At 41.3% G+C, this 25960-nt stretch overlaps 1 protein-coding gene across 3 annotated transcripts in view; it reads left to right on the plus strand.

Moving 5' to 3' along the window:
• The window catches only part of arhgef10la (Rho guanine nucleotide exchange factor (GEF) 10-like a), a 169075-nt gene extending 143498 nt beyond the window's left edge, over positions 1-25577 (plus strand). For all 3 annotated transcript variants that reach the window (XM_049572451.1, XM_049572466.1, XM_049572460.1), the window contains 3 exons: positions 10930-11101; positions 17086-17208; positions 19215-25577. In XM_049572451.1, coding sequence (XP_049428408.1) covers positions 10930-11101; positions 17086-17208; positions 19215-19762 — 843 coding nt within the window. In that variant the 3' untranslated portion in view covers positions 19763-25577. The remainder of the gene's footprint in view (positions 1-10929; positions 11102-17085; positions 17209-19214) is intronic.
• Positions 25578-25960: the final 383 nt, after the last annotated feature.

Here is a 25960-nt window from a genome sequence, read left to right on the forward strand (position 1 = left end):
ACTGCTGCTTTAAGAATATGAGCAAAACAAGCCCGAAAAGAACGGCGTCGTCAAGCATCTTGTTATCCGGAGCGAGGACTACAGTGTTTTCTTCCGGTAAACGTAAACACGTAACATCCGCCCCGCCCCCTATCCAATCAGAAATCTTCCCTGCCCCAAACCTTGCGCAGACCTGAATAAAGGCGATTGAACTGATCTCCCATGTAAACCCTCATTCGGAATTAATATTTCCCATGTAAACTACCTGGAAACACTTTAATTCCGAATGATTTCATTCAGATTCATTTCATTCCGAATGACAAACCATCATGTAACCATAGCCAATGTGTCATTAGTGGTAGTGCTGTTGTCTAAAGCTTGCAGTTTCAGTGCACAACTTGCTACTGCACTTTTCTTGTGCGGCCCTTATCATGTTTGCTCCCTAAATTGGCACTCAGTCATCAAAACTTTAAGATCCGATAAATTACGGAATATGCCTCAAGGAAATGTGTTACATTACTTCCATCTTTATTTACAAGGTCAACTCTCCTCCTTTCCCCAGCAGGTAAATATCCTCAGTCTTCCCTGAAACATGGTCTGAAGACGTAAATGGATGAGTTCATACATGAAACAGCTCGACAGGGGTCTTTATTTATTTGTTTTGATGGGATTTTTTGCGGCACTTGAGGAAAAAAATCCTCTCCTTTCATTTTCTAAAAAGATTTATGCACACAGCCTCAGAGAGCCAGCATTGTAATCTGTGATGTCATCAAGATTTACTGCCTGGAGCTGCGGCGCGGACAACGAATCAAACTCTTTGTAGATTCACACAATGTTTGTTGGCGCCCTCACACACAAATAAGCTACATTTAGCTCTAGTGCTCTGAGCTCTGAGTTATGGCACAGGGATGCTCACCATTATGTGCAGAGGATCATCCTGGGTGTTGTTTCTGTCATGCTTTCCATTTTTGTGTAGTCATTCTCTAAGGTGTTCATCTGCACGCTGTGTCATTAGAGGTGTATGTGGGGGGGGGGGGGTCTTCTCGCGCGGTGCTAGACAATAATGAATGACAGGAAATAAACTCTTCTGAGTAATGTTAATATGGTATTCAGATACCAAACTGCAAACCATTACCATTTAATTATAGCTCCCAGATGTGAGTTTGTCTTGCTCTGTAAATGGATAGAAGGTCTTTTGTTGGAAAGGAGCATGTGTGCTAAGCAAACCTTCCCTGGATAAATACAAGTTGATGACATCTACAAATACAACTGTACAAACTAAAACCCCAACAGTAAACAAAATGCATGTGTTGCCCACATCCTATAAATTCGCTTTCATTTTCAATGTAAATGAGCTACATTGTGAGAGAGAGAAAAATAGATCAAGTGGCAAATGTACAACCTTTGTTTACAGATGTTTTCGTCGACCTTATGCCAAATATAAAACCTGCAGAAAAGCAACATTCAGCAAAGCAGCAAATATGTAATCTTGTTAAGTACAGAGTTAATATGTGCATGCATTCATTTTACATATACATATATTATCATGCATTTACATTTATATGTGGCAACAGCTGTGGCTGGAGGCATTATAGTTTTCAGGTTGTCCGTCTGCCCGTATGTCTGTCCAATTGTCCTGAAGGCAATATCTCAAAAAGGCCTTGAGGGAACTTCTTCAAATTTGGCAGAAATATCCATTTGGACTCAGCAATGACCTGAAGGGTCAAGGTCACAGCAAAAACAGTTTAACACCGGTAAGACGAATTTTATATGTAAAAAGATTATAGAATACTCAAATATTAAAACCACTAAGTACAACTAAAGGTCACTGAAAACATGTGTCTTAAGATTTGTCTTAAAAGTGTCAGTGAAGGGTGAGAGCGGAAGGCTATTCCGAAGCTCTGGAGCAGCTAGCACAAAGACACGGTCTCCCTTACAGTGGCTTAGTGGATAGAGCAGGCGGCCCATGTACAAGGCTCTTGCCGCAGCGGCCCGGGTTTGAGTCCAGCATGTGGCCCTTTGCTGCATGTCATCCTCTCTTTCTCCCCTTTTACACTTGGCTCTCCTGTCCATTAAAGGCAAAATGCCCAAAAAAAATCTTTAAAAAAAGAAGAAAACCAGCCCAGTATTTGATAGGTAGCCAGTGCAGGGATGCTACCACTGGTGTAATGCTGTCTCTTTTCTGGCACCAGTGAGGAGTCTCGCTGCAGCATTCTGCACCACCTGCAGGGGAGACAAAGATGACAGGCCAACAATTTCAAATTTGGCAAAAATGTTCACTATAACTCTACTATAAAGTGATTAGATTTTGGTGACCAAAGATTCCTTTGAACTTTCATCGATCTAATTCTAGTGAAGGTGATATTTTAATAAGGTAAATGGACTGCACTGGTAGAACGTCTTCCTAGTCTTCCAAACACTCAAAGTGCTTTTACACAACATCACATTCACCCATTCACACACTGGTTGCTGAGGCTACCATACATGGTGCCACCTGCTATCCAGATTTCAACACACCCACACACCAATGGAACAGGCATTGGGATCAACTTGGGGTTCAGTATCTTGCCCGAGGACGCTTCCACATGCAGACTGGAGGAGCCTGTGATTGGAATGCTGATCTTTTCATTGGTGGGCAACCAGCTCTGCCTCTGAGCCACAGCCTTCCCAAGCACTTGAGAGAATTTTTTCAAATTTGTCATAAACATCCACTTGAACTCACGGATGAACTGATTAAAATATGGTGGGCGAAGGTCAAGCTCTCTGTGACCTCACAAAACATGTTTTTGGCCATAACTCAAGAATTCATGCGCTAATTATGACAGAAAATTCAGACAAATGTCTAAAAGAGTAAAGTGATGAAGTAATGACATTAAATATCTGTAAGGTCAAAGGTCAGCTTCACTGCGGCATCATAATTATCTACAAAAACACATTTCTGGCCATAATTCAATGCCATAAGTCAGGAACAGGGGGGTTAGCCATTTTGTCAGATACTGAATTGGTGACGGTAATCTTGGGTGTCCCCTTCAAACTGCTTATTATAAAGATCTTCTGGGCTGCATATTTGAAACATTGTCAACTGGCATGGATACATATGAGTCTGGAGAGACAAGGATGTAACTTGACTGGTATGCGCAGTTGCAAGGTGGTAATTCTAGTTCTGTTTAAAGTTGCATCAATTAAGAAGCAGCTGAAAAATCTGGATGATCAGTGCTGAGATAGCTGCTTATTGAGTCTACCTCAAGATCTTCATAATCAGGAGTGAGCTGAGCTAGGAATGTCTCCTTTTATTCCTTCACCTCCGTTCCCTCGCCCAGTCCTCCAGAGATACCAGCTTAATCAGCTGAATGGCCACGCAGAGGAGGCACAGTTCTGGTTCACTGTATCTCCCACAGAGCTTAACAGGTCAGCTCTGGTTACTTCTTTGCTAACCTTGTCTTCTCCACTAATATGGACTCAAGAGGGCTGACATCACAGGGGCTGCGGTGCATATCCAGGATCTGGAGAAGCGGCACTTAGAACCTGTAGCGAGAGATATGACTCGGAGCGAGGCTAGAGGGTCGTGGACTCAAATTCATTTCACTTCTTCCCATTGTTTTCCCCTGCGGATGTTCACCACTTTGTCAGATTTGCTGCACATTTGAAGCATTTATCCAGGACTTTGCTGGACACTGTAGGCTGTCTCGTTTGACACTGCTGATCGTTGCACCATACTGGTTGATTTGGGCACTTTTTTCTTCACAGTCAAAGCTTTGATGACACAGTATTATTTAAATACAACCTTCTCTGTCTGTTTTGGGTAAACACGGCCGTATACTTACCATGTGGTTGAAATCGCCTGCAACAGAAACCCAAAGGATCATCACCACTTTAAAATGTGTGTGTACTCTCAGCTTTGTACTATTTGATTATGTACACTCCACCCCAGTGGGGATACATGAAAATTATAGTGCTGACAAAACCTCAGCAATAGAATCGCTGCAAGGAAAGAGTTAGATAAATATGGCTGAAGGAATTTGAGGATTTCAAAGCTGTTTCATCAGTCTTAAGATGCAGATATCCTGTAACAAGCCCACAAAGCCTCAAAATGATACCTTTGACAGTTCTGACTATAAGATATTACCACAGAGGTTTAAACCAAGGAAATTACTTGGAAACAAGACTGAGAGTTAAAGGTAGCTAGGTATGATATTCAGAGCATTAATAAAGCAGCAAGCAACTATTTGATATGTAAAGATATAGTGGAGTAATGGCTTCCTGAGCAGAGGATGAAGTCACACACACACTGTGTGTTGTTTTCTGAGCTTTTCTGTTTGTTGTTGTGGTAGACCATCCGGCGGCACATGCATGTCAGCATATGAGAGTCCCTGTGTGTGTATCCCGCTGGCTAGGTTGTCACCACTGCTGTGCACTGCGGTCATACAGCGGTTCTCATACAACGCCATCCCAACCCTAGTGTCCACCCTCTGCTTTGCTTGTTTCTTTTTCTGAATGCATATCCTGCCCTTCTCTTAGATTAGCAAGTCACTAGCTTACTAGACAGTTAACATATAGCTACATCAAGAGGAGTTAGCGTAATGTCAGCCAGGTTTGCTTCCTTCTTATTTCTCTGGTAACATTAACGAGATTCAGAAAAGGACAGAAAGGTTGATTGCTGACGTAGTTTTAAGATGACATCATTAGCCAGATCAAGCCTGATGTTCCTTTGTTTATTTTATCTGGTAAGTCTATGTGGGGCCCTGAAATAACTTTTGGTTAGGGTTGGGCATTGTAATGACAACACACAATATATCAGTATATTTTCAAGGGAGATATAGATTTAGACAACTCCGTTTGTATCGATATAGGGTCAGGTTGCGTTACATAACGTCATTCTTCTGAAAAGCCACGCCAGTGTGCATCTCTCCTCTCTCACACTCTCCGCACAGCTCCGCCTCACTCACTCACTCACTCACTCACAAGTTCTCCAGCAACACTAAGACAAACAGAGCTACTACTCTGTTTAATCTGTCTGTTAATTAGTCTACAGTGCAACATCGGTCTATATGTTGCATGTGCTACGCTAAATCAGTCTGTGAGATGAATTAAATTAGCGCAGCAGCGCGTGCAGTACAGCGCTGCGCTGCATGTGTGGGAGACAGAGCTGCTTGATTGTGTCAGGTGTCAGGTGAGCGTTTGTTTGCTAGTTTGTGTGTGAGGTGGATCATAGCACCTTACCGTTCTTTTTGGTAGTTGTAGTCTATTGTGTGACAGTGAGACAGCACCTGGGTGCAGACATCAGATGTCTTTAAAAAACGTTTCAGACATTTCAACAATGTCAACGTAACGGACAAAGTATCTGAAGTGTTTCTTGCTCCTTTTCTCCTTCAACCTTTTGATGCTCTGTGCATAAATAGTCTTATATATATATATAATAGTCTTAATATATAAAAATATTTAAATATTTTTCCAGCACTAGATTCACTTGAAAGACCATGGAAAATTATTTTTTACTTCCACCTTATGTTATAGTTTAAAACTAAACTTCTGTAGCTCCAGTGCTGTGTGCAAAAACGTAACATCCCTGCTATTTATTTGATTTTTTGTTACATGTTGTGTTGTCTTTACATTTTCAAACAGGGAATAACATCCCTGTCTTTGCATTTTATTTTGACCACAGTCTGTTTTTCTAAAAGTGCTTGTGACATCTCAAATGTGGCTTTGACTTGGAACGGAACATGTAGCCCATTTCGTAGAAAATGCCAAGATATATATCAAATATATTCAGGCTGTTCAGCCTGAAAATACTGAGATGTGAATCCCCCAGCCCTATATTGGGTGTTATTTATTTGAATATACATGAAGTTTAGCATCCCATTGTGAATATATCCTGTCATCCATCCTCGCTGTTGGCCTCTTTGAAACTATCTAATACACACTGAAGCTTCCATCTAAACAGAACCAGCATCTCATTTTTCTATTCATTTATTTATGTGTGGTCAAACTTGTCTGACCTAGAAACACTAACTAAGGGGGGCAGGACTTAATATTAGTCAATTGTTGAAACTAATTACAGGCATGTTGTGAGCTCTCCTCCGCACTAAAGGAACCTGTTTACAGTAAATTATGGTCATCAGTGTCCTTGTGTAAGACGACACCACTTGTTGGCATGCGAAAAAAAGGAAAAATTGAAAAATTAATTTAAAAGGATTCATTCTTGCAAAAAAAAAAAAAAAAAGAAGAAGAAGAAACCTGGGTACATCAGTAAAATTGCAAAATGACAAACTCTATTTACATTCCCATCAGGCCAGCTAAAGGGGCTCTGTAGCAGCGGGAATCATGGCACGCAATGGGATTTTGAAACAACTTAATTGGGGAGAAAATGAGGAGAAAATCTCAACCAATCAAATAATATTTTTATTTTGTGGATAGTCGCACAGTAGGGGCTGATTTGAATCTGATGATGATGCAGTGCGCTGTTTGTTTGTTTGATTTTTACACACTTCTACACATCATTTTGCTCAAACCTACCAACGTTTGTGCCATGATTTCAGACACTCCTCAGCTTCCTTTGTGAGTTTCTAAAGCCCAATCCATGTAATATTTCAGAGCCTCACAAACTTCAACCCTCTGTAGAAAGTCGTAACCAAACCTTAACAAAGTAGGACATGCATGGACATACAGCCTTTGATCAATACTGACTGGCAAGCCTTGTTCCTTCCTCTTCCCATTACCATTTCTCTTTCTACCTGCTTTCTCCTATCACTCACATGTCCACTCGACTCCCTCCCCATAGCTCACAGAGGAGATGTGGACTTAGCGCTCAGGAAAGGACAAAGACACCTTGTCACCTGGCGTAATGAAGGACTAATGAGCTGTTCAGACCAGCTGTAGTGTTTGCGGCTTTAGCTCTGCTGTTATTTCCCACTGCTGGTGGAGGGATGTTGCTGTTAGTGTGACACTGCCGACTTTAGTGTAAAGGGCACATTACTACTGTCAAGCTTCACTGACCACCTCATCTCAGTAAGCAGCGCTGGGTTCAGCAGACTAATACCAGGTTGTTGGTTGGGGGCAACAGCTGAGGCTTGTACTTATTCCGCATTTGACACAGAACGACGAGCGTTAACATGTTTGGTCTTAGATGTGAGTTGATATTCATGCGAAAACATTGTTTTCTTCCAAATCTTAAATGATTTAAAACATACTTCCAGGCACTTTTTTTTTCTTGTGTATCCCAGCCAAATGGGACTATATATGTACATTTAGCTTCCCACAGTGCCTTCCAGGTGGTTTCAAACATATGGTGAGCAAGATGGCATCTAACAATTGCAGCGTGTCAGCCATTGATTAGCTGGAAGTCCCGTTCAGAGCCACCACGCTTGATAATGATTAATGTGATAATTATGCAGCATATACAGCGCAGAGGGGCTGTGTTTTTCTTTACCAACTTGTCAGCTTATTTGAATTGCAATGGGTTATTGAAGGTGAAATTTGCCTTTTTATTATGGATATCTAATTTTTTGATGGCTGCACTTGAAAAATGAAGAGATGCATTGCACATCCTTTCCCTGGCGGAGCAGGCACCCACTGCTGAGGAGTCAATTAAAAGAGAAAACACATCAAAGGCTTCTCTCCTTTTCCCTGATTTCAAACAAAGGAGGACCCACTGGCAAGGGCACACAAACAGGTGGTAATCCCTGTCCGCTGGTGCACTGGGGTTGGGGTGCCGGTGGTTGGGGGGGAGGGTGTTGCATTCTCATCTTCGCTCACCCGCACTCACTGACTAATTGCCCAGCCTCATGCAACTCGTGCATTGACAGTGATATGAGTTCCAAGATGATGCCCAAACCAACCCTTGTCACGCCTTGGACCGCGGGGGCTGCATGTGTTTCCATGATAAGGCTCATTGCATTTATTTCAAGCTACTCATTAAGACTATGTGCCTGAAACTCTCCTTTTCCCATTGTGCTCTTAAAAAGATAGAAGCCAGGGGAATGATGCAAAAATATGCCCCGTGTGTCAGGGACTCTGTAAATTACAAAATTAGGAGGCACAGTTAGAGTTTATTTACAGAGAAGCAAGTGTGGAGCAACGACTGAATGCAAGATTCAAGGGAGTGTCTGCTGACCTCTGCGTGTCATGATATAATCATGACAGCTCTCTTGTAATGTTTTGACATGAATGAACACAACTTTGAAGTGGCTGTCACAGTAATTGGCATACCAATTAAAAGCTGTTATCAATGTGTGTCCTATTATGAAGCACGACACAGTCAGAACAGTCATGACTTCCCTTTGTTGCTTTAATTTGTGTGTGTTTCATTCATTTACATAAAGTGTTTGCTTTCTCCTCATCTACCTTTTTTTCTAATCTTTCTGTCTTTAATTCTTCTTCCCTTTGTTTGTGGATTTTATAGTTTTAAGGATAAATCATTGTGATGTTGCTAAACTCCGTACAGAATGGTGGGCTAAAATATAAAAGGCCAAAAATATTTTTGAAAAATAAAAATTGCACTGAGGCCACAAAATGTCTGGTTTGTTTAAAGGACCAGAAGAAGATTCCAGAGAGAGCTAACCTTTCATTTTTAGAAATGTTTCATTTTCCATCATGGAAATAATGTCCTGTTGATGATGTGGGTGATTGCATTTCTTCCCATGTAGCTGTTATTCATCAGAGGAAGTTACAGGGTTTGATTTAGGAGAAAAATACAGAAAGAGATATTTCTATAAACAAATGATTGGCTCTTGGTCAAGAGATGTGTGCACATTGTCCTGTAACTGTGGATTCGTTGAAGCATTTCTTAAAAAAAAAAATGAAAAGCTCAACATTTGTTTGTTGAGAGAATCTGTGTTTGCTCAGTATAAAGGGCACTGTGGTGGTGATATATGGACTGAACCATCCATGCATACATTTAGGATGAAACAATATGAATATATAGTCCTGAGAATTCAATCTGAAAAGCAAAGATCCTTGTGTGCGCTGCTGAGATGTGGTATTTTACCGCTGGCTGCTGAAACTGGACAGCGTGTCAGTCTGAAAGAAGTAAAGAGGATGTGCTGTTTGACTGATAAAGAAAATGATTATCTCCTATCTCCCTTTGACTGGGAACTGTGCAGTGCTTTGTTTAGTCCGATAAAAGTTTATATTGATTTTGTAAATATGGATGATGCTCAGAGATTGAGCTGGCTGTTTAAATATGAAACATTTAGTTTAGCTTGTTACGCTGAGAAAGCCCGGGAGATGAGGAAAAACAGCTCTATCAAGATAAACTGCAGGTATGTAGCAGGTACTGTCAGTGTACAGGTGATTTAAAATATACTATTTCAAATTAGTCATTTAAAAGAATATAGAAGAACTTAATTATTATATGGCACCGGCTCCTATACAACTGAATCACAATGCAGATTTTTTTTATCTAGCAAGTTTGCAATTAAATGAGCCCAGAGAGCTTGTGTGTGTGTGTGTGTGACGGTGACATGTACCAGAGAGGCTGTGGTGACTGGAGCAGAGAGTATGAAGTTAAAGTAGCAGTGCAAATTTAGTCCAGGGGTCTCTTAACGTTTTTCAGGCCAGTTTACCCTTAGCTCAAGAAAACAGAGCAGGGACCCTCTACGTCATATATCGCACAAAATTGAGTTTATTTCTGAGGTGGATGGTGTGTAAGTCTCCTACTTGAAACCAAACAATCCATTGCGACTCACAAGAATGTCTGCACACTTGAAATAATAACAATAGGGCTAATTGGTCAGTATGTTTCAGTAGTACGAAACAGTTGGCTATTAGTTCAACTTGACGTTATGGATAAGTGCCGCACAGTGATGCAGCGTTTGCTAGCTCGCATGATTGCACAAGGATTTATGGGTAGCAGTTAGCCTGTTACTAATTTTGCTTAAGGCCACTGTGAATTACATGTTTTTCTTTTTTTATGAATAGACTTATTTATCTTTGCTAATATGTTTGATTCATGTGAATGTGTATTCTCAGACTTATTCTAAATTTAAAAAAAAAATACATTGAAATTAAAGTTCAAATATCAAACAGTAATTTGCCCCCCTGCAGTAACTCTGATGACCCCCTGTTGAAGACCCAGGGTGAAGGCTATTTGTCAGTGAATAAGTGTTACACCTCATCGAGAAACGTTCCCGTGTCCTGCTTGCCACTTGCTGATTAAAGCGAAGGAAGTTACACCCAAACTTAATAAGTCAAGTTAGCACTCACTCACTTAAGGTGGACTGTTAAGGTGAGCCATGGTCATTTTAGTGACAATCGCAGCCGCTCCTGAACAGATCATGGAGAAATGTCTTGCTTCTGAGACTCTCCTAAGTTAGGAAGAGTATTAATTGATCCCAACTCAAATTTTATTTTTCTGTGTTTAGTACTTTAACCATATATAGATTTATACTCTATCCCTAAGAGCTTATGCTGGTACAGGGTCGCAGGTGGGCTGTAGCCTGTCCCAGGTGACACTGGGAGAGAGGCGGGATACACTGGACTGGACAGATTGCCAGATTGTCACAGAGCTGACACACAGAGACAGACGACCACACAAAATTTAGTGTGTTTGGAGTGTGGGCGGAAGCTGCAAAACCCACACAGAAGTGCCTCAGCTGGCCTGTGGTTTTGAATCTGGAGGGAGGTGACAGTTACATATTTATGGTTTGATTAATTATGTGAATTTGCTATTATAATTTGTTAATACTGTTTTGTTTTTATTCATATTTATATATTTAAGTATACTTAGAACTGTGAAGAGTAAGGTTCAAATATACCTTTGCATTTAAAAAATCACTCTTTATCTTTTCTAAAATATCAGTTCAGGCACTGTTTAGGCACAAATACTGTTTTAAAATTTTTAGCACTGGTGTCAGAAAAAAACCCAGACAGTGCACAACCCTACCTGTCGACACTTGGCATGAATAGAAACCAAAAATATAAAAAACTATAACAGTGTTATCATTTCCATTACAGAAATTTGAAGTTCACCCAGACCCAATGGTGAGTGTGGCACACATGGCCTGTGCAGGTGGAGGGGTGTGGATGGCATTCTCCGAGGGCTCCTCCATTCGTCTCTTTCACACTGAAACACTGGAGCTTCTGCAGGAAATCAACATCTCAACACGCTCGACGCTGCTGAACACTGGTACACACACATCACATGTGGTCTCGACCTCCATTTATCGAGGTCACCCTGTATCCTCCAGAGCAGCTGAAACACTTTTTGTGTCTGTATGTGTGTGTGTGTGTGTGTGTGTGTGTATAAGAAAAAAGAAAGAAAAAGAACTACCGTTGTTTTTCTTTGTCACATTTATTGTTTCAAAATTTTACCACAGAGTTTCTTTTTATTCATACTCGTCATATTTTTGTCTTTATCATACAAGAGCAATTAGAGGGCACCAATTTAACACTGATGGTGCTCTCCTTCACAGAATGGTATTCTTGTCTTGTCCAAGTCGCTCCTTGGGTCTTGCACTCCGGGGACTGACCTGAATAAGTATCCATCTCAGGCCCTCGCAAAGCCATAATAAAGCCACGGGGTGAGAGATAGGGATTAATAAAAAAGAAATAAAGTCATTTAGGAGCAGTCAACTGGCAGCCTTTAAGATTTTCATACTAAGGGTTCCCATGGAAACGCTCTTGTCTCCCTTTAAACGTCCACGCTTCTGTGCTATCATGCCCGTTTTACCTCGTTTTTCTCTGCGTGTACCTCCCCGCTTTCCTCCCTTTTCAGTTAATATTTCCCTTTCTTTTTGTCCCACTTTCTCCCTCTCACTCCCCGTTTCATCTCATCCGCTCTGCTTTAAAATCCTCTCACCCCCCGTCTCACTTCTCTCTGCAGTCCGTTTAGGATGCCACAGATAGCCCATTACTTCCTGTGTGCCTTCCTTCATGATGGATGAAATATTTATCAGCCAGTGTGGGCGTTTTCCTCTTCTTTGAGGAAAGAACTATGGTAAACAAATTAGCAATGAAGCATACCTAAAAGTGTCTAATGGTGATAACTACACTGCATGTGACTCAGTGTCAGCTCGCCTTAGACATGTCTATGCTGCGGCACGTGAGCCATCAGCTCATTCATTCAGTACATGTGAAGATCATTTTGAGCTCCGGGGAGTGGTATAAATGCATCTGGATTTAGAAAAATTTCGTCCTTTTCGTTGAGTCACACCAGACTGTGATTGATGTATTTAGAGCAATACTCAAAGCTGTGGTAGCACTTCATCTCATCAGAAAAAAAAATAAAAAAGATTTTCTCTCGTGTGTTGAGTAAAGAGCAAAGAATAAAAACAGGAATGTGTTTCATACACCAAACTTTTCTCTTTCAGATCAAAGTTCCTTTCTTTTTTCGTTCAAGGGGAGACTTAAAGAAGCGCAGACTCCTATGGCTGTGGTATCAGGAGAGAATCGGTGACCCAGAGGTCATTTTCACCCAGCACCAGTGCTTCCCCTTGAAATATGCAGCAGATTTGAGGGAGGGTGGCAGCCTCGAGGCTTGGCCCTGGGGGGAGTTACACGGCGAAAAGAAAAGGAGTTGCTCGGCTCATGTCTTCAGGGTCCACAAAAGGAAGAGGATCTTTGACTTAAGTTGTGATTTGTTGCGCTCACAAGAGAAAAGAGGATCCCCCCCGACACTCTACAACCACAGATACTGCACATGAAATACTGATAGTTCCTCTCTATCAATGGGGTCTGCGCTCCCCTAGGTTTCTCCTTGACTTATGCTAGGACATGCAGTAATGATATACCCCCTAATCCTTTCCCCTTAATGTGATTTATACTCAACAGGGAATTCCAGTTGCAGTAAACAACAGAGAAGTTTCTGAGGCAGAGGAAACTGCTGATCTCTTCTCTACTAATGCCTTTAATAGTTCTATCCTTAGGGTGAAAAAATAATATTCCAAAATAAAGTCCTCAGTGACATATCACAGGGAAACATTTATCTTTGGAGACATCTTCTTTTTTAAGGCAAATACCGGCTTCAACGATAAACCCACTACACACTCAAGAGCGTGTGTATTACTGCAAAAATTGGAGGTGCAAGATTGCTCGAGGTTAAGCTATACCTCCTTAATCTCAAGTGCCTTTGTCATTATCCCTCTTTATCACTGTTCTTAAAGACAATGCCAGGCGCCCACATCTTCCGACTTAACTTCAGATTTCATGGTAACCCGAGAGTGGGTGTTCATGAGCATCACTCTCTCAGTTAAACTCTCTAACTGCAGTACAAATAGACTCTGAGGCGATGTGAGCAGGTGGCAGACAGTTTTGAGATAAAGGCCGTTCTTTGCCGCCGCTGTGACCCTCCAAGGTCTCCACCTAAAGGCGTCTGCTCTCTGTTTGCTGAATGTGCTCCGCCACTCCGCCTTCACTTCCTCTTCCGCGCTCAGCATCAGCTTCCCACTTGGAATGATTCATCTCTGCACAGCGAAATGAATTAATTAATGACACCGTTGAGCCACTCGTGCAAATCATCATAATCTGAGCATGACACAGAACAAACATGTAAATACAGCTACCCATGTAAATGAGCATTCTTTTAGTCCCCATCACATGAGTGCTGGTGTAATTCAATTACGGTTGCCATGGATATTATGGTAAATGGTTCTATAGATAACTAGGCCACAATGGGAGCCAAGAGCTGAGGGACCACAGAAGGAATGCAAAAATAAATCCACAACAAACAATGTTTTTCACTCCTTTGTTAAGTGGAAACAAAGGATGTGCATGTATAATAAGAGTCTGCAATTATCCTCTCCCAGTCACTAATGCAGTGCTGCGAAAACACTTCTGCAATGGAAAACTTCACAGCAGAAAAACTTATGTTGCATCATGCTCTATCACAGGAGGAAAATATGTACCTTTATCCAAAGAAAATCTCTGCCTAAGCTCCCCTCCAGGATTATCAGCACACTCTATAAGGGAAAAGAAAATAACTCTGAATTACTTCATTCGTCTCATTAACAGAGAAGCGCAATAAGAACCAACAGCAGCCTGCTACATGTCATCGGATCTGATTAGCTACGCACAAGAATAAACAAACAAACCTTACAAACAAATAAATGTTTGTCCATGTTTGCATGTGATGCATACCAGTCGGTCGACCTCTGAAAGTAACAATGCAAAATATTATATCAAATATGTTAATTATTTAAGTACATACACTGCTGTCTACTTTTTAAATAAGTCAATGTTAAAAGTTAATGCCACTACAGACAGCTGTGTAGTGCTTTGTTTGAAAGATGAGTCATAGACTCATAATGTGCAAATATGATGAGATAGAGCACTCTCTGAAATTAAATTGTTGACCTCAAAGTTAAAACTCTGAATGTTATTGACAGTGCAAGTCTTTCTGCTCCAGTGTGTCTGATATCCTGTTGGGATATGTAACCTTAAGGCTTGTTGTTAGAGTGTCATCTGGGCCCAAGTCAAGTGTAAATGTGTGTTCAGACGAGGGGTGTCGCAGTATATTCGTATTGATGATAACTCAGATATTATAAAAAATAAAACAGTGATGTTATGTTAATAGTACATACATGATAATATCGTGTAAAAAAAATCCAGCGCCCCATAATTTCCATTTTTTCACTCTTATCTTAATTTGTCTAGTTTCTCCACACCCTTACACTTATACTTTAAATGTGGCTCATAAAAAAAGACAGTTAACAAAGTTAACGATGAATTTGACAGATAGCATTAATAAGACATCGTAATAATGTTATTGTGAATTCTTTTGGCCACAAAACTCAGGTCCCAAAAATCTAATATTGTGCCAGCCCTAGTTCACACCAAAGGCAAAGTGAATTTTTCTCTCAGTCATTTACACGAATACGGCCGCAAACAAGTATTCCAGTATAGTCAGCTCTGCTAGCGGTCGAGCTAACTAACTGGGGAATGTTGGAGCTAACTTTGTTGGTAGCGAAGTACAACTGATTAGCTGGAATCAAGAAAAATACATATTTTCACTCACTTTTCTCTGAACCTTCACCTTTTTTGGTTCAGTCTCTGTGCAGTGCTGACGTTGCGTTGAGGAGCACGCAGTGCCCACAGACAGCCACAATAAGTCTCTGTGACATCTGGAGAATTTAAACACCGATAGACTTTTGCTGCACAGCTTCACGTAATTATTTTGGTCAAGTTAAAACATTTCAACTTTCAAAAAATGTATCCAGGACTGGCATTGACTTGATGAATATCTCCAGGTGCTTTATGATTCGATTCAATTAGGATTCAGAGGGCAATGATTTGATTATGAAAGGATTATCGATGCATCAGGATGCATCAAAATATTTGCTCTCTATACGTGATTTATTTTTCTGACCGTGTGACCACTTGCTACTTTTAAAACAAAGCATACTGCATTTGTAATGACCCAAAACTGTACTGTAAAATTTCACCAGAAATGGGATGCAATTCACGTAATGTTGAATTATAAATGGTCTTCAGCCTTTTCACGTTAAAAAGTTAACTTCATTAATTAATTAAATAATTAATTAATTAATTTAAAAGCACATTACAATCTCTTGCCTGTATGATGATAACAGTATAAGGGGGAGGCGACACGCTCCGCTGTGTTATTAGCATCTCCTGCAGTAGAGAGCAGCTTCTCCACTGCGCTGTTTGCTCCTGGGAAACCCAAGACGCTGAGCAGACTGGACGCAGGGTTTTTGAAGTAAAACAGACTGAGCAGAGAGTTATTTTCGTCACCACCGAGTTGAGTTTAATACTGCAGTCTGTTGGTCAGCAGGTGTTGTTTGTTAACATTACTGCTGATCGCTGCTTTGCTACATTAAGGTTAGTCTCTGGTTAATGGCTTAGAAAGTATTTACAACATACTTTACGTTCATCTGGCAAATGTAATTATTTAAACATGAAATTAAAACATGTTTGCAGCTGCTGCCTTTTGTGAAGTTGAATTACAAGTTCAGCGTGTCCAGCTGTAGACTGTCCGGGTGCTCCTCTGCCCTCGCCCTTGAGTTTGGCCTCTTTCGTTCCGTCAACATCACCTTATTAATAAACATTCAGGAAATTAACTGTTGACATTCAAGAATCAATGCTGAATCGTCAATATCAGCGTCACAATACATCTGAGAATCAATTTTTTTCCCCACCTTTAATCAAAACTCTTGAAAAGAAAAATAATATTAATTATTTGTATTTAAACAAAGTCTTATTACCAGAGATTATTGTTCTCAGTATTGTAAGGTTCTGTCTAATTTACTGGAAGACTGTGTGGAGCCACTATAATCGTCAGTTGTTCTGGAAGTCTAGACCTGATTGAAGTTTTGTGTTTATCAGTAGTTGTCTAGGAAACTAGAACTAGACTCCCTTTAGAAATCATAAGGTTGAGGTCTGTTTTTATCAACCAGAAGGATTGAAAGCCCCTGTGTGTGTGTGTGTGTGTGTGTGTGTGTGTGTGTGTGTGCGCACGCGCGCCATGGGCACGTCGAGTCTTACTCACTTGGAATATTTATAATGTCTGTACTTAGAGTACCTTCAGGATGTCTGTCATTTTACCAATAAAAGAGAATTCCCTGCCTATCAGTTTTGCTATTACAGTGGGAGGTGAAAACTTTGAAGCTCAATATTTCAAAACCACCCAGATATCAAGCAGAGAGATACAACGCCAGCTTCACAGTGTTGTTTCCTACTTTGTGCCTCCACGAGTTTTCTTTCAACTGGGTCAGTAGCAAGTAGACAAATCCAATTTTTTATAATCTTATGTAACCCAGAGCCCTAGGTGGCTGTGCTGTGCATGTGTTGAGCTTGTCAAATACAGATTGATCACAGAGCTCAAACCCCACCGAAAGCTAACAGTGATAGCCAACAATCAAAGTATTTTTCGCTGTTTCCATCACGCTAGGACCGAACAGCTTCCAAAATACAGTGTTTTGCACAACCTTCTGGAAAAAAATAAAATCAATGGGAGTTCATAATTGACTCTCTGAAAGATAGGCAGACCATGCAGTCTGTCAAAGATATATCATTTGGTCAACACGGAATCATCTATTATTATTTTTTTCTAAAAGCTCCATAATCTGTTGTCGTTTTGTGCTATCTGTAATTCTATAAGTGCAGGTGCTGGAGAAAACTGGAATCAATTTTGTGTCATTGTTTTCTATATTGCAGGTCAAAAGAGCATGAGAGTCACGAGTCTGCTGATTTGCCAGGGGCTGTTATGGGTGGGCACCGCCCAGGGCTTAATTATCACTCTTCCAGTTCCCAAACTGGAGGGCATCCCCAAAATAACAGGTATGGATCAGACAGGGCGGCAGACTGTGATTGAACAGCCTCTAGAGAGGTCAAACACAAAAGCAAAGAAGTTATTTTCATGATAGAAAATTACTCTGCACTGCCCATTATTGAGGTCACACTTCACATTTTTCTTGTGGCTCTGGGAATCGGTGCAAATATTACCAGGCAGGCAACACACAAATCATACTACACACACACACACACACACACACACACACACACACATATATATATATATATATATATATATGTATATATATATATTGTTACAGGGTAATTTAAAAACTGCCTGCCAGCGTTTTGTTAATTATGCCAAGTGAATGAGGTCGTTAGTTTCCCACTTGCACAAACCTTACACCATGACCACCTCTTTCCAAGCTAGTTTATTGGAATTGTATAAACCAACTGCAAACTATAGCGATCATTATTACTGTTACAGCAGGATTACAATGAAAAAATACAGTCAGCTGACATTCAGTGTGATCAAGGGTTGAAGTCATTTTCAGCTCACACATTTCAAACTGTGACTTGCATATAAGTGATGGAACTGACAATGACTTGGGCCCAATCCAATTTCATATTCTCATCTCTTGTTTTCAAGTGCCACATTGTCCCTAAGGACAAAGTTACAAGGGGCAGTGGTTAAAAATGTCCCTTATGACCTGGCACAAAACCTTCAAGACCCTGATACATCTTCAGTATGCTAATGTTTATGTGAACAGATGCACAAGTGCGGGACATTGCAAATACGCTGTCTTCTACAGTAGTGATTTCTCTTGTGTGAGCTACAGGCAGCTTTTTGATGTTTTCAGGAACCTTGTGATTCTTTCACGACTTAAAGGTAGGATCTGGAGGATTTTCAAACAAAACAAAATATAGACATATACAAATGAAATCCTGCTTAATCATCATCTATGGGCTTCTACTCATGTGTGGTGGTGACTCTGTTTGCAGAGCTCCTGCCCTTTCACTGTATTTTGATGTTTTTGTGAGCTCGGACCGCTTCTGAGCGGGGATTTCCCCAGCCAATGAGAGTGCGCAGATGCCATGCCCGAGCGTGTCCGAGCGTGCACCAATGCAAGCCTTGCCTGAACCTCTTCTGTGAAGCCTTCTTCCGTACCTCCGGGCTCCATATACCCCCGAGAGTTGAGCCTGATAGGAGGGGCCAAATTTGAATGTGTGTTTACAAACAGCAACTGGAAAATCCTCCAGACCCTACCTTTAAATATAGGCTACAGATTACAGAAGTGAACTGCCACATTGCTGGCGATTGTGACAGTTTCAAGTGAAAGAACGGCAATATTCAACCAGTGGTGTGTTATCACAATGTGTGCAAATGAACGGTGTTTGGCTTCCCCCGTGCCACCAGCAGCCGGACCCCCACCATCGGACATGCAGGGAGCTCTGAGGGGAGCCAAATGACGTTCATCTGAACACAGTGCAACAACACACAAATGGTTGAATAAGTTGAAAAAGTTTTATGCTATCAATCAATCAAAGCAACTAGCTGTGCTCTGCAGGCTAACATTAGCAACCCATAATCCTACCCTGCCAGTCTGCACTGTGCTTAAGGAGCAAAAACAAGAGGAGCAACTTTGCTGCTGGACTTAAGTTAAATTCTGGGCGTCCAGTGCCATCAAAGGGAGGGGAACGCAACACGGAAATATGTCCAAATGCGGCACAGTCATGCTCAAATCAGCAATGACAATGTCATGTTAGCTAGCTAGCACATTAGCTACCAAAACATTGGCAAACTAAGACAATACAAGGATTACCGTAATTTTTTAATCTTTATTAACAAAGAAAATATATTTGAGACTTTCTTTCGTTGCTCATGCAGCCATCTTGTCGACGTTTCCTCATAACACTGTCCTGCCCCTCTGTCCCAGCAAGAATTGGGACACCCTCGCTTTACACATAAACGTGCAAAATGGAGGGGTAAGCCGTGTATTGGGATATAGCTTTGTACTTTCACATTATAATATTCTGTCTGCCTCCTACAGGAAAGGGAATGGTCTCTCTCAATGCCCACTGTGGACCAGTGGACTTCCTGGTAGCCACCACCAGCACTCTGTCTCCTGGTCTGCTGAAAAGGGACTCTGTCGGGGACGGCCCAGACTCTGCCTTCGGAGGCGAGGACCGCAGCAACACGTCCTCTCAGGAATCCCTGCAACAGTCCTACCAGGAAGACAGCAGAGGCAAAGGACGCGGTGTTCTGCTGCAGTACAAGCTGCGCTCCACATCAGGGCTTCCTGGACGGCCGCTGACGGCGCAGGGCGACGAGGCATCGGACTCCTCCCTGGAGTCTTTGGAGCACAGCGTGGAAGATGGATCTATCTATGAGCTCAGCGATGACCCAGAAATGTGGGTTCGGGGACGTCCTTGTGAGAGGGACGGGGGACGCAGGGACAGGGTGATGTCTGCAGCGGTTATCTCTGGAGGCAAAGGCTTCCGTAGACTGAAGGAAGGAGCAGCAGCAGCAGGTACTAGGACAAGTGGGGAGGGCTTAGAGAATATTCTAATGGTTTGGCAGCTTCCACTGACAGTGTGATATGGAAAATATATGGTAAGGTGATGGGTATTTATAGATGTCTACCCAGCTCAGCCTTGAATCAACCGTTCCATAAATTTAAGGGATTTAAATAAACATGTATGATGTGAAGGCGTTGCCACTGTTACGGAGCTTGACATGTTATGATTTGGCTTGTGGAATAAGGAAGCTAAGATGTGCTGGTTACAGAGGTACTGTCAGCCCATAGGACGCTTTGAATGTTCAGGATTGTGCGTCATCATCTCCTCAGCAGTGGCAGAGAACGCCACAGATTAGTTCCGTGCTCCGATTGTTTTGATCTGGCCCCTCTTCCCACCTTCGTTAAGATTGATATGCCTCAATTTAACCTCATCATTGCAGCGTGGGCTCTGCCACATTTATTTTATGCGAAGGACTTGTGTGTGAGCGGCCATGGACAGCACACCTTTCAGAGACAGCCTTTGCTGAATCTGCCATGCTCTGCAGAGTTAGAGATGGACATCTTTTATCTGATCCTGTGGGAGAGATCCCATCTGTTTAGAGCTGAAAGCTGGGGACTTCCACCGCATCACAAAGCACATTAGCATCACTTTATTAGCTTTGCCAGCCTTCCTCTCATCCCATACAATGTGAATGTACGATACCTTCTATTGTGTCTCGAAATTGAATCTGTGCTCTCTTAAAAAAAAAAAAAAAAAGATTCCATTCCTCCTGTTTTGTTGCAGCTGTTGCAGAAATGATTTTTGGTTACGAAAAATGAGTTGCCTCCAAGAGCTTACTATGCCTTTATAATGGGCGGTCATGGTAGAGCAGGCTGGCTGCAATACTGTTGTAAAAACAACTAATTTGGAAAACAAAACTTACACCAGTCAGAGATGTTATTGCTCTACATTACAGAATCTATATTTGTGCTGTAAATATCCTGTAATTATTACAATTTTTTTGAGGAAAAGAAACTTCTTGGTGCCACATTTTAGAGAATTATCTTCCCCAAATACTGTAAACGCCAGATATCAGTTTCATTATTCTCTGTCATTCTTCAGAGATAAAACAAATGCACACACAGAGTTGTTACACAGCTCACATTAGCTGGAAACTCCAGTTACACATCAAAAGCAAAACGCAAACAAACGGATGATGAAATAAAAGAGCTGCAGCCGACAGACAGAACCTGAGAGTAACACCAATGAGCATGTTTACATGCACATTAAATTTCAGTAATATACAATCTGATGACAGATGTTTGAAAATACACAGCATATGCATCTGTATTACAATTACAGTAAGAGGCACTGATATATATCATCTCTGATATTAGCAAAGGACTAGATGACTCTGCAAGGTCGTGTTTTATTTGCTCTGGCAGATGCGTCTGGTTCCCCTCTCGGTCAAGCAGATTTCCAGCAGACCTGGCCGTGGTCGGGCCAAACACAACCGTTTATCTTATGAAGTGCGTGTTTCAGACAATGACTCACAACCTGGTGTCTTTGTGCTTTAAGTAAAATACGTTATGACTTCATTTTTGGCTAGTGCACCCCAGTGACACCACAGTGAGCATCAACCTAACTTAGGCTGGCTCACACTAAAAGATTTTTCAAATCTTCACAGATCGTAAAAATGTGACAGACCCCAAAAATAACGATATGTAATGATAAATCTAACAGTTGTGTTGTTATAGTGCGTGGCACGAAACAAACATGGCAGACGAAGGGCAGGAAGAACTAGCGGTTCGTTTTTACACTACTTTTTTAAAAAAATTAATGAAGAAAAAAATAAAAAAATATGAATGAAGTCGAGGAGACAGCGTGAACATGGACTGTACATGTTACAGCAAGAGAAAGTGAGTAAATTCTGAGTTGATTAATTAAAAGTATTCAAACTGTCCAAGAGTCGCGGGACTGCCGGCGATCCTCAGTGTTCCCCCCTCACAATGTCTTTCCCTTCTTCCGCTAATATCAGTCTGTGGTAAATAAGGAACAGTTGATCATGTTAGTGCAGGGCTGCCAGAGCTTTACATGTGTTCGACAGACGATAGGCCTACACACTTATAAACAGCGCCTGGAAGAAGATCTGCACTCGGGATTTTAGGTATATGGGCTATGATACGGTGCTTGTTAAGGTCGCTTAGCAACCTCAGATGCAACCTGCTGCCACGCTCATGAAAGCTGGCTTAAAAAAAGGCACAAAAGTAGCACCCAGTGCCTGACCTCGGGTTTTCCAGGCGGTCAAAGACGCGGCACGTGTACGGCCCCTAAACATACCTCACGCCACAGGAACATCTGGCCAGATGATCTTTAGAACTGTCAAAATCAGAGCTTTGCGGATGGTTGTCGGAAGGGGGGGCAGGGGAATCAGGCTCAATATTGTATCAATTCTCGTATAGTGTGCCCAGTATTAAAATGAACGCTGATGTGGCAACCAAGATGGCTGCAACTGATGTGGAACTTTGTATAAATAAATTTTCAAATTCTGATAACAAAAACACTCATTCAAAGACACATCGATGCTACGTCATCACAGCTCATCCCTGCACACTGTGGTCTGTTTACATTTATCCGTCGCTTAGCACAGCGTTGAGTTTTGTTGTTTTGATTAGTTGTAGGATTATCCAGTTGCGTCCAGAGGCATTTCTAGCGTTCTACAGCTGTTGATAACGCCCCTCGACAGGTTCCGCATTTGCAATTTGGTCTGGTGATGTCAGGCACACTAAGTCATGTACACCTTCCTCCATCAACGCTTGTTTTTATGCCAATATTCAGTAAATATTTGAAATCTAATTCAAGAATTTAATGTTTTATGATGAAGATATGAGGATGCATGTAAACGTGTCGTGCCAGGTGGAAATGACTCGCGACTCCATTTGAGGTGATGTTTTTCAGATCAGTTGAAGGATCACATGGTGTACCTTCAACCTGACAGGCTTATAAAACCTCTTTTAACCACATTACTGATACATGCTTTGTAATTAGGCTCTGTACAGGCTATTCTTTTTTCTTTAACTTATAAAATTGTGAGATTTTTGCAGGATTGTTGAAGCTGGTATGAGAAGCACTCAGTGGTACTGTCTTCAATATAGAGAAGTGTTTGCTTTATAACCTCTTAATTAAAACCTATGGTAGCTTTGGCAGGTTTGTGAACTTGGACCGCTGACAATGGCATCTACCTTGCATACAGAAACTAAGAAGTATATACTTTACAGTGCATATTTTTCACAGCGTGTTGAGCGCATAGGTGGACTTTCATGCAAGTTTTCAAGTATGAACATAGCTTTGTGGATTTTCAATAAAGCGAGCGATGGTGAAGGTTATGGTATATCATTTTTCTCCACCTCTATCTCTACTTAGCCCTTCCACCGCACATGGAATCTCATCTTATCCTTTCATCACAGATGAAGCGTAAAGTTCATGTTTTTGTATTTCCCTGAGGCACATTGAGGTTTATTTTCCCTTTTCTTCTCCTCCTCACAACCGAAGTTCAAAAGCATTTAAACATCCTGCTGTCAGCCAGAATGAATCCAACAAAAAAAAAAAAAAAAAAATGATGTAAACTGTCCTTGGATGCTGTCATCTAAATGTAAATCTCAATGTCACTTCAAAAATGTATACTCTTAATTCATGTGAGATTCAATGCTGCTGGAGCCACGGCGGCCCTGATGGTCACTATAGAGGTTTTTACTTCAACCACAACGGGACGATGAGTGTGTACTCCGACAGTTTCACAAGCCTCTCTGCTAACAACTGAGATCTAATCTCCCACGTGTGGTGACATTTGATGGACGTTGACTCACACATTTCATTAGCTCACACTACATGTGTACAGGTATTATCCATGCACTGAATATTAATACTTATGAATGAACTGTACTGTACTACTAATTAGAACCGTTACTGTACTAATGATTCCCTTTTGTAAAGAGGACTCTGCAACAGTGTTGATGTTTTAGATGAGACTGTGTAAGGAACAGTTTATGCAATTTATTTTCCTGTGGTGTTAAAAAGAAGTTTATTACAAATGAGATCTTATGGGGTTTTTTTAGATTTGGCCATCAGTTATTACAACATGTAAATTATTTGTTAATTGCTGAGATTTGGGAACATGGTGACATCACTAAAAAGACGTCTGGCCGGAGAAGAAACATAAACAATCACATGATCCTGCAGGTTTTTAACAACAACTCGGGATAGCTCTTGGAAAGGAACAACAGGAAACATTACTTTTATTATTATATTTATGACTGACCACACCGTTCAGTTTTCCTGTGCAATGAGGCACCTTTAGACCTAGTCCACACAAACATGGGTATGTCTGAAAACGTAGCTTTCTCTATATGTTTTGGCCGTTCATCCACACGCAAACTGCACTTTCGGTCACTGAAAATGGATCTTTTGTAAAACTGTCCTGGGTTCAGATGTTCAGAAACTCTGGTGCGCCCACCAGCTCACCTGGTAGAGCAGGCACCCATGTACAAAGCCTGTGTCCTTGCCACAGCAGCCAAGGGTTCGATTCCAACCAGCGGTCCTTTGCTGCGTATCATCCACCTTTCTCTCTACCGCTTTCATGCTATAGCTATCCAATCAAACAAAGGCAAAAAGCCCCAAAAACATCTTCAGTTTTTAGCTTCTAACGTCAGAGTGTGGGTCGAAATCTCCTTTGTGAGATGTCACAAATGAGGCAATGTTTCGTGCAATGGTGGTCATGGCCAGACTAGTGCTATTTACATGTTTACACCTTAATGTGTAGTCACTCTTTTGCTTTATTGAGGAATGGAGACTTCAGAACGGTGTTAACTGCCTCAGGTTTCTGATTGGCCAACATCGTTGTCTGTTGACGCAGCTGTTGGTTGGCCATTGGTCAATCTCGAGCTGTCACTGAGCGTCTGTTGCCCAATTTCAGCTCTTGTCTGCTTTTTTTATGGCTGATTCAGTATGTTGAATCGGCGGCGGATCCCGTCAGTGACAGAAATCACTCTGATTAGCAATTCAGCTCCGTGTACATGAAGGGAAACAGAAGACTAAATTCAAGAGGGCGTGAGATCCAAACAAAATTATTATGTTGGATACGCTTCTGTTTTTAGCCATCAAGCTCGTTAGCAGAAATGTGTTTGCTAGCGCACGGCAAATATTCCTTGTCCTTTCAACATCAGGTTGGTTTGTTAATGTGCTAACTGGCTAACTAGCATCTTGAATCCTTCCTGTCCATCTTCTGGTTTCCTTTTTTGAATGAGAAATACAGTCTACCGCCACCTGCTGGTATAGAGAGTTATTACCTCTCACGCAGGCACAGAAGTTAAGTGGTAGTTGGCCGTTGGCTGTAGTCATTACGGTGTGTTCAAGTGTGCCAAGACACAGGTGACGTGACGCGACATTAACAGTCGGCCTTTGTTGCTACTAGTTCTTTGATGTTGGTTTGGTGTGTTCAGGCCTTTAGGTTCAGGCTCACATCGCCACCTGTTGGTTGGCGTGCTCTTGGCAGCGCTTCATTTTCATATGGATGGTGATTTTTTAATGATAGTGTGTGATCGTGTGGACAAAAAAAAAAAATTCCTGTAACAGTGTGGACTAGGCCTCAGTTTTACAACCTGTGTGATCATCTGTTCTTTTCTTGACCTGTCAGACTTTGCTGCAATGCAATAAAATGATGGCCAAACCTACTGAAGTAAAGGTACAAGAGACGAGTAATAAACCAGATTTATCCTTTAAAGCAAAAGTATTACTCTTAATGCCGTCACAGGCGTGTGGAAACAGTGCTCATTTCCCTTTGGTACAATATTTGAATGTTACATGTCTAAACGTTGTTTAACAGGCTTATGCTAAATTAAAAACATGTTTAAACTTGATTCTGATGTTTTTCATGTGACTGATTCAGAAAGATGTTGGTTGATGTTGTCGAAGCGACAATAGTTTAGGTTTTAGAGATGTGCTGTATATCTGCAGCATTATTATGCTAATGTTGTTGCACTTTTGCTGCTTCTCTATGACTCAGCAACAGAAAATCCCGTCTTTGATGTAGGTGGATTATCTTCTCACTTTTATGGTGTTTGGTTATTCAAATGACAAAAAGCTCACCTCAACAATGCTGCGGAGGCCAGTGCTTTAAGGAAACAACGCAAATGTTTTTGTTGAGCAAAAGTAAAAATACAGGGACTAAATAATTTAGAAAAAAAAAAAGACTATTGATTTCAAATGTGTTCAAGAAAGAAATGAACATATAAACAAGCAG

This window comes from Epinephelus fuscoguttatus, linkage group LG1 (genome assembly GCF_011397635.1).
Source record: "Epinephelus fuscoguttatus linkage group LG1, E.fuscoguttatus.final_Chr_v1".
Classification (NCBI taxonomy): domain Eukaryota; kingdom Metazoa; phylum Chordata; class Actinopteri; order Perciformes; family Serranidae; genus Epinephelus; species Epinephelus fuscoguttatus.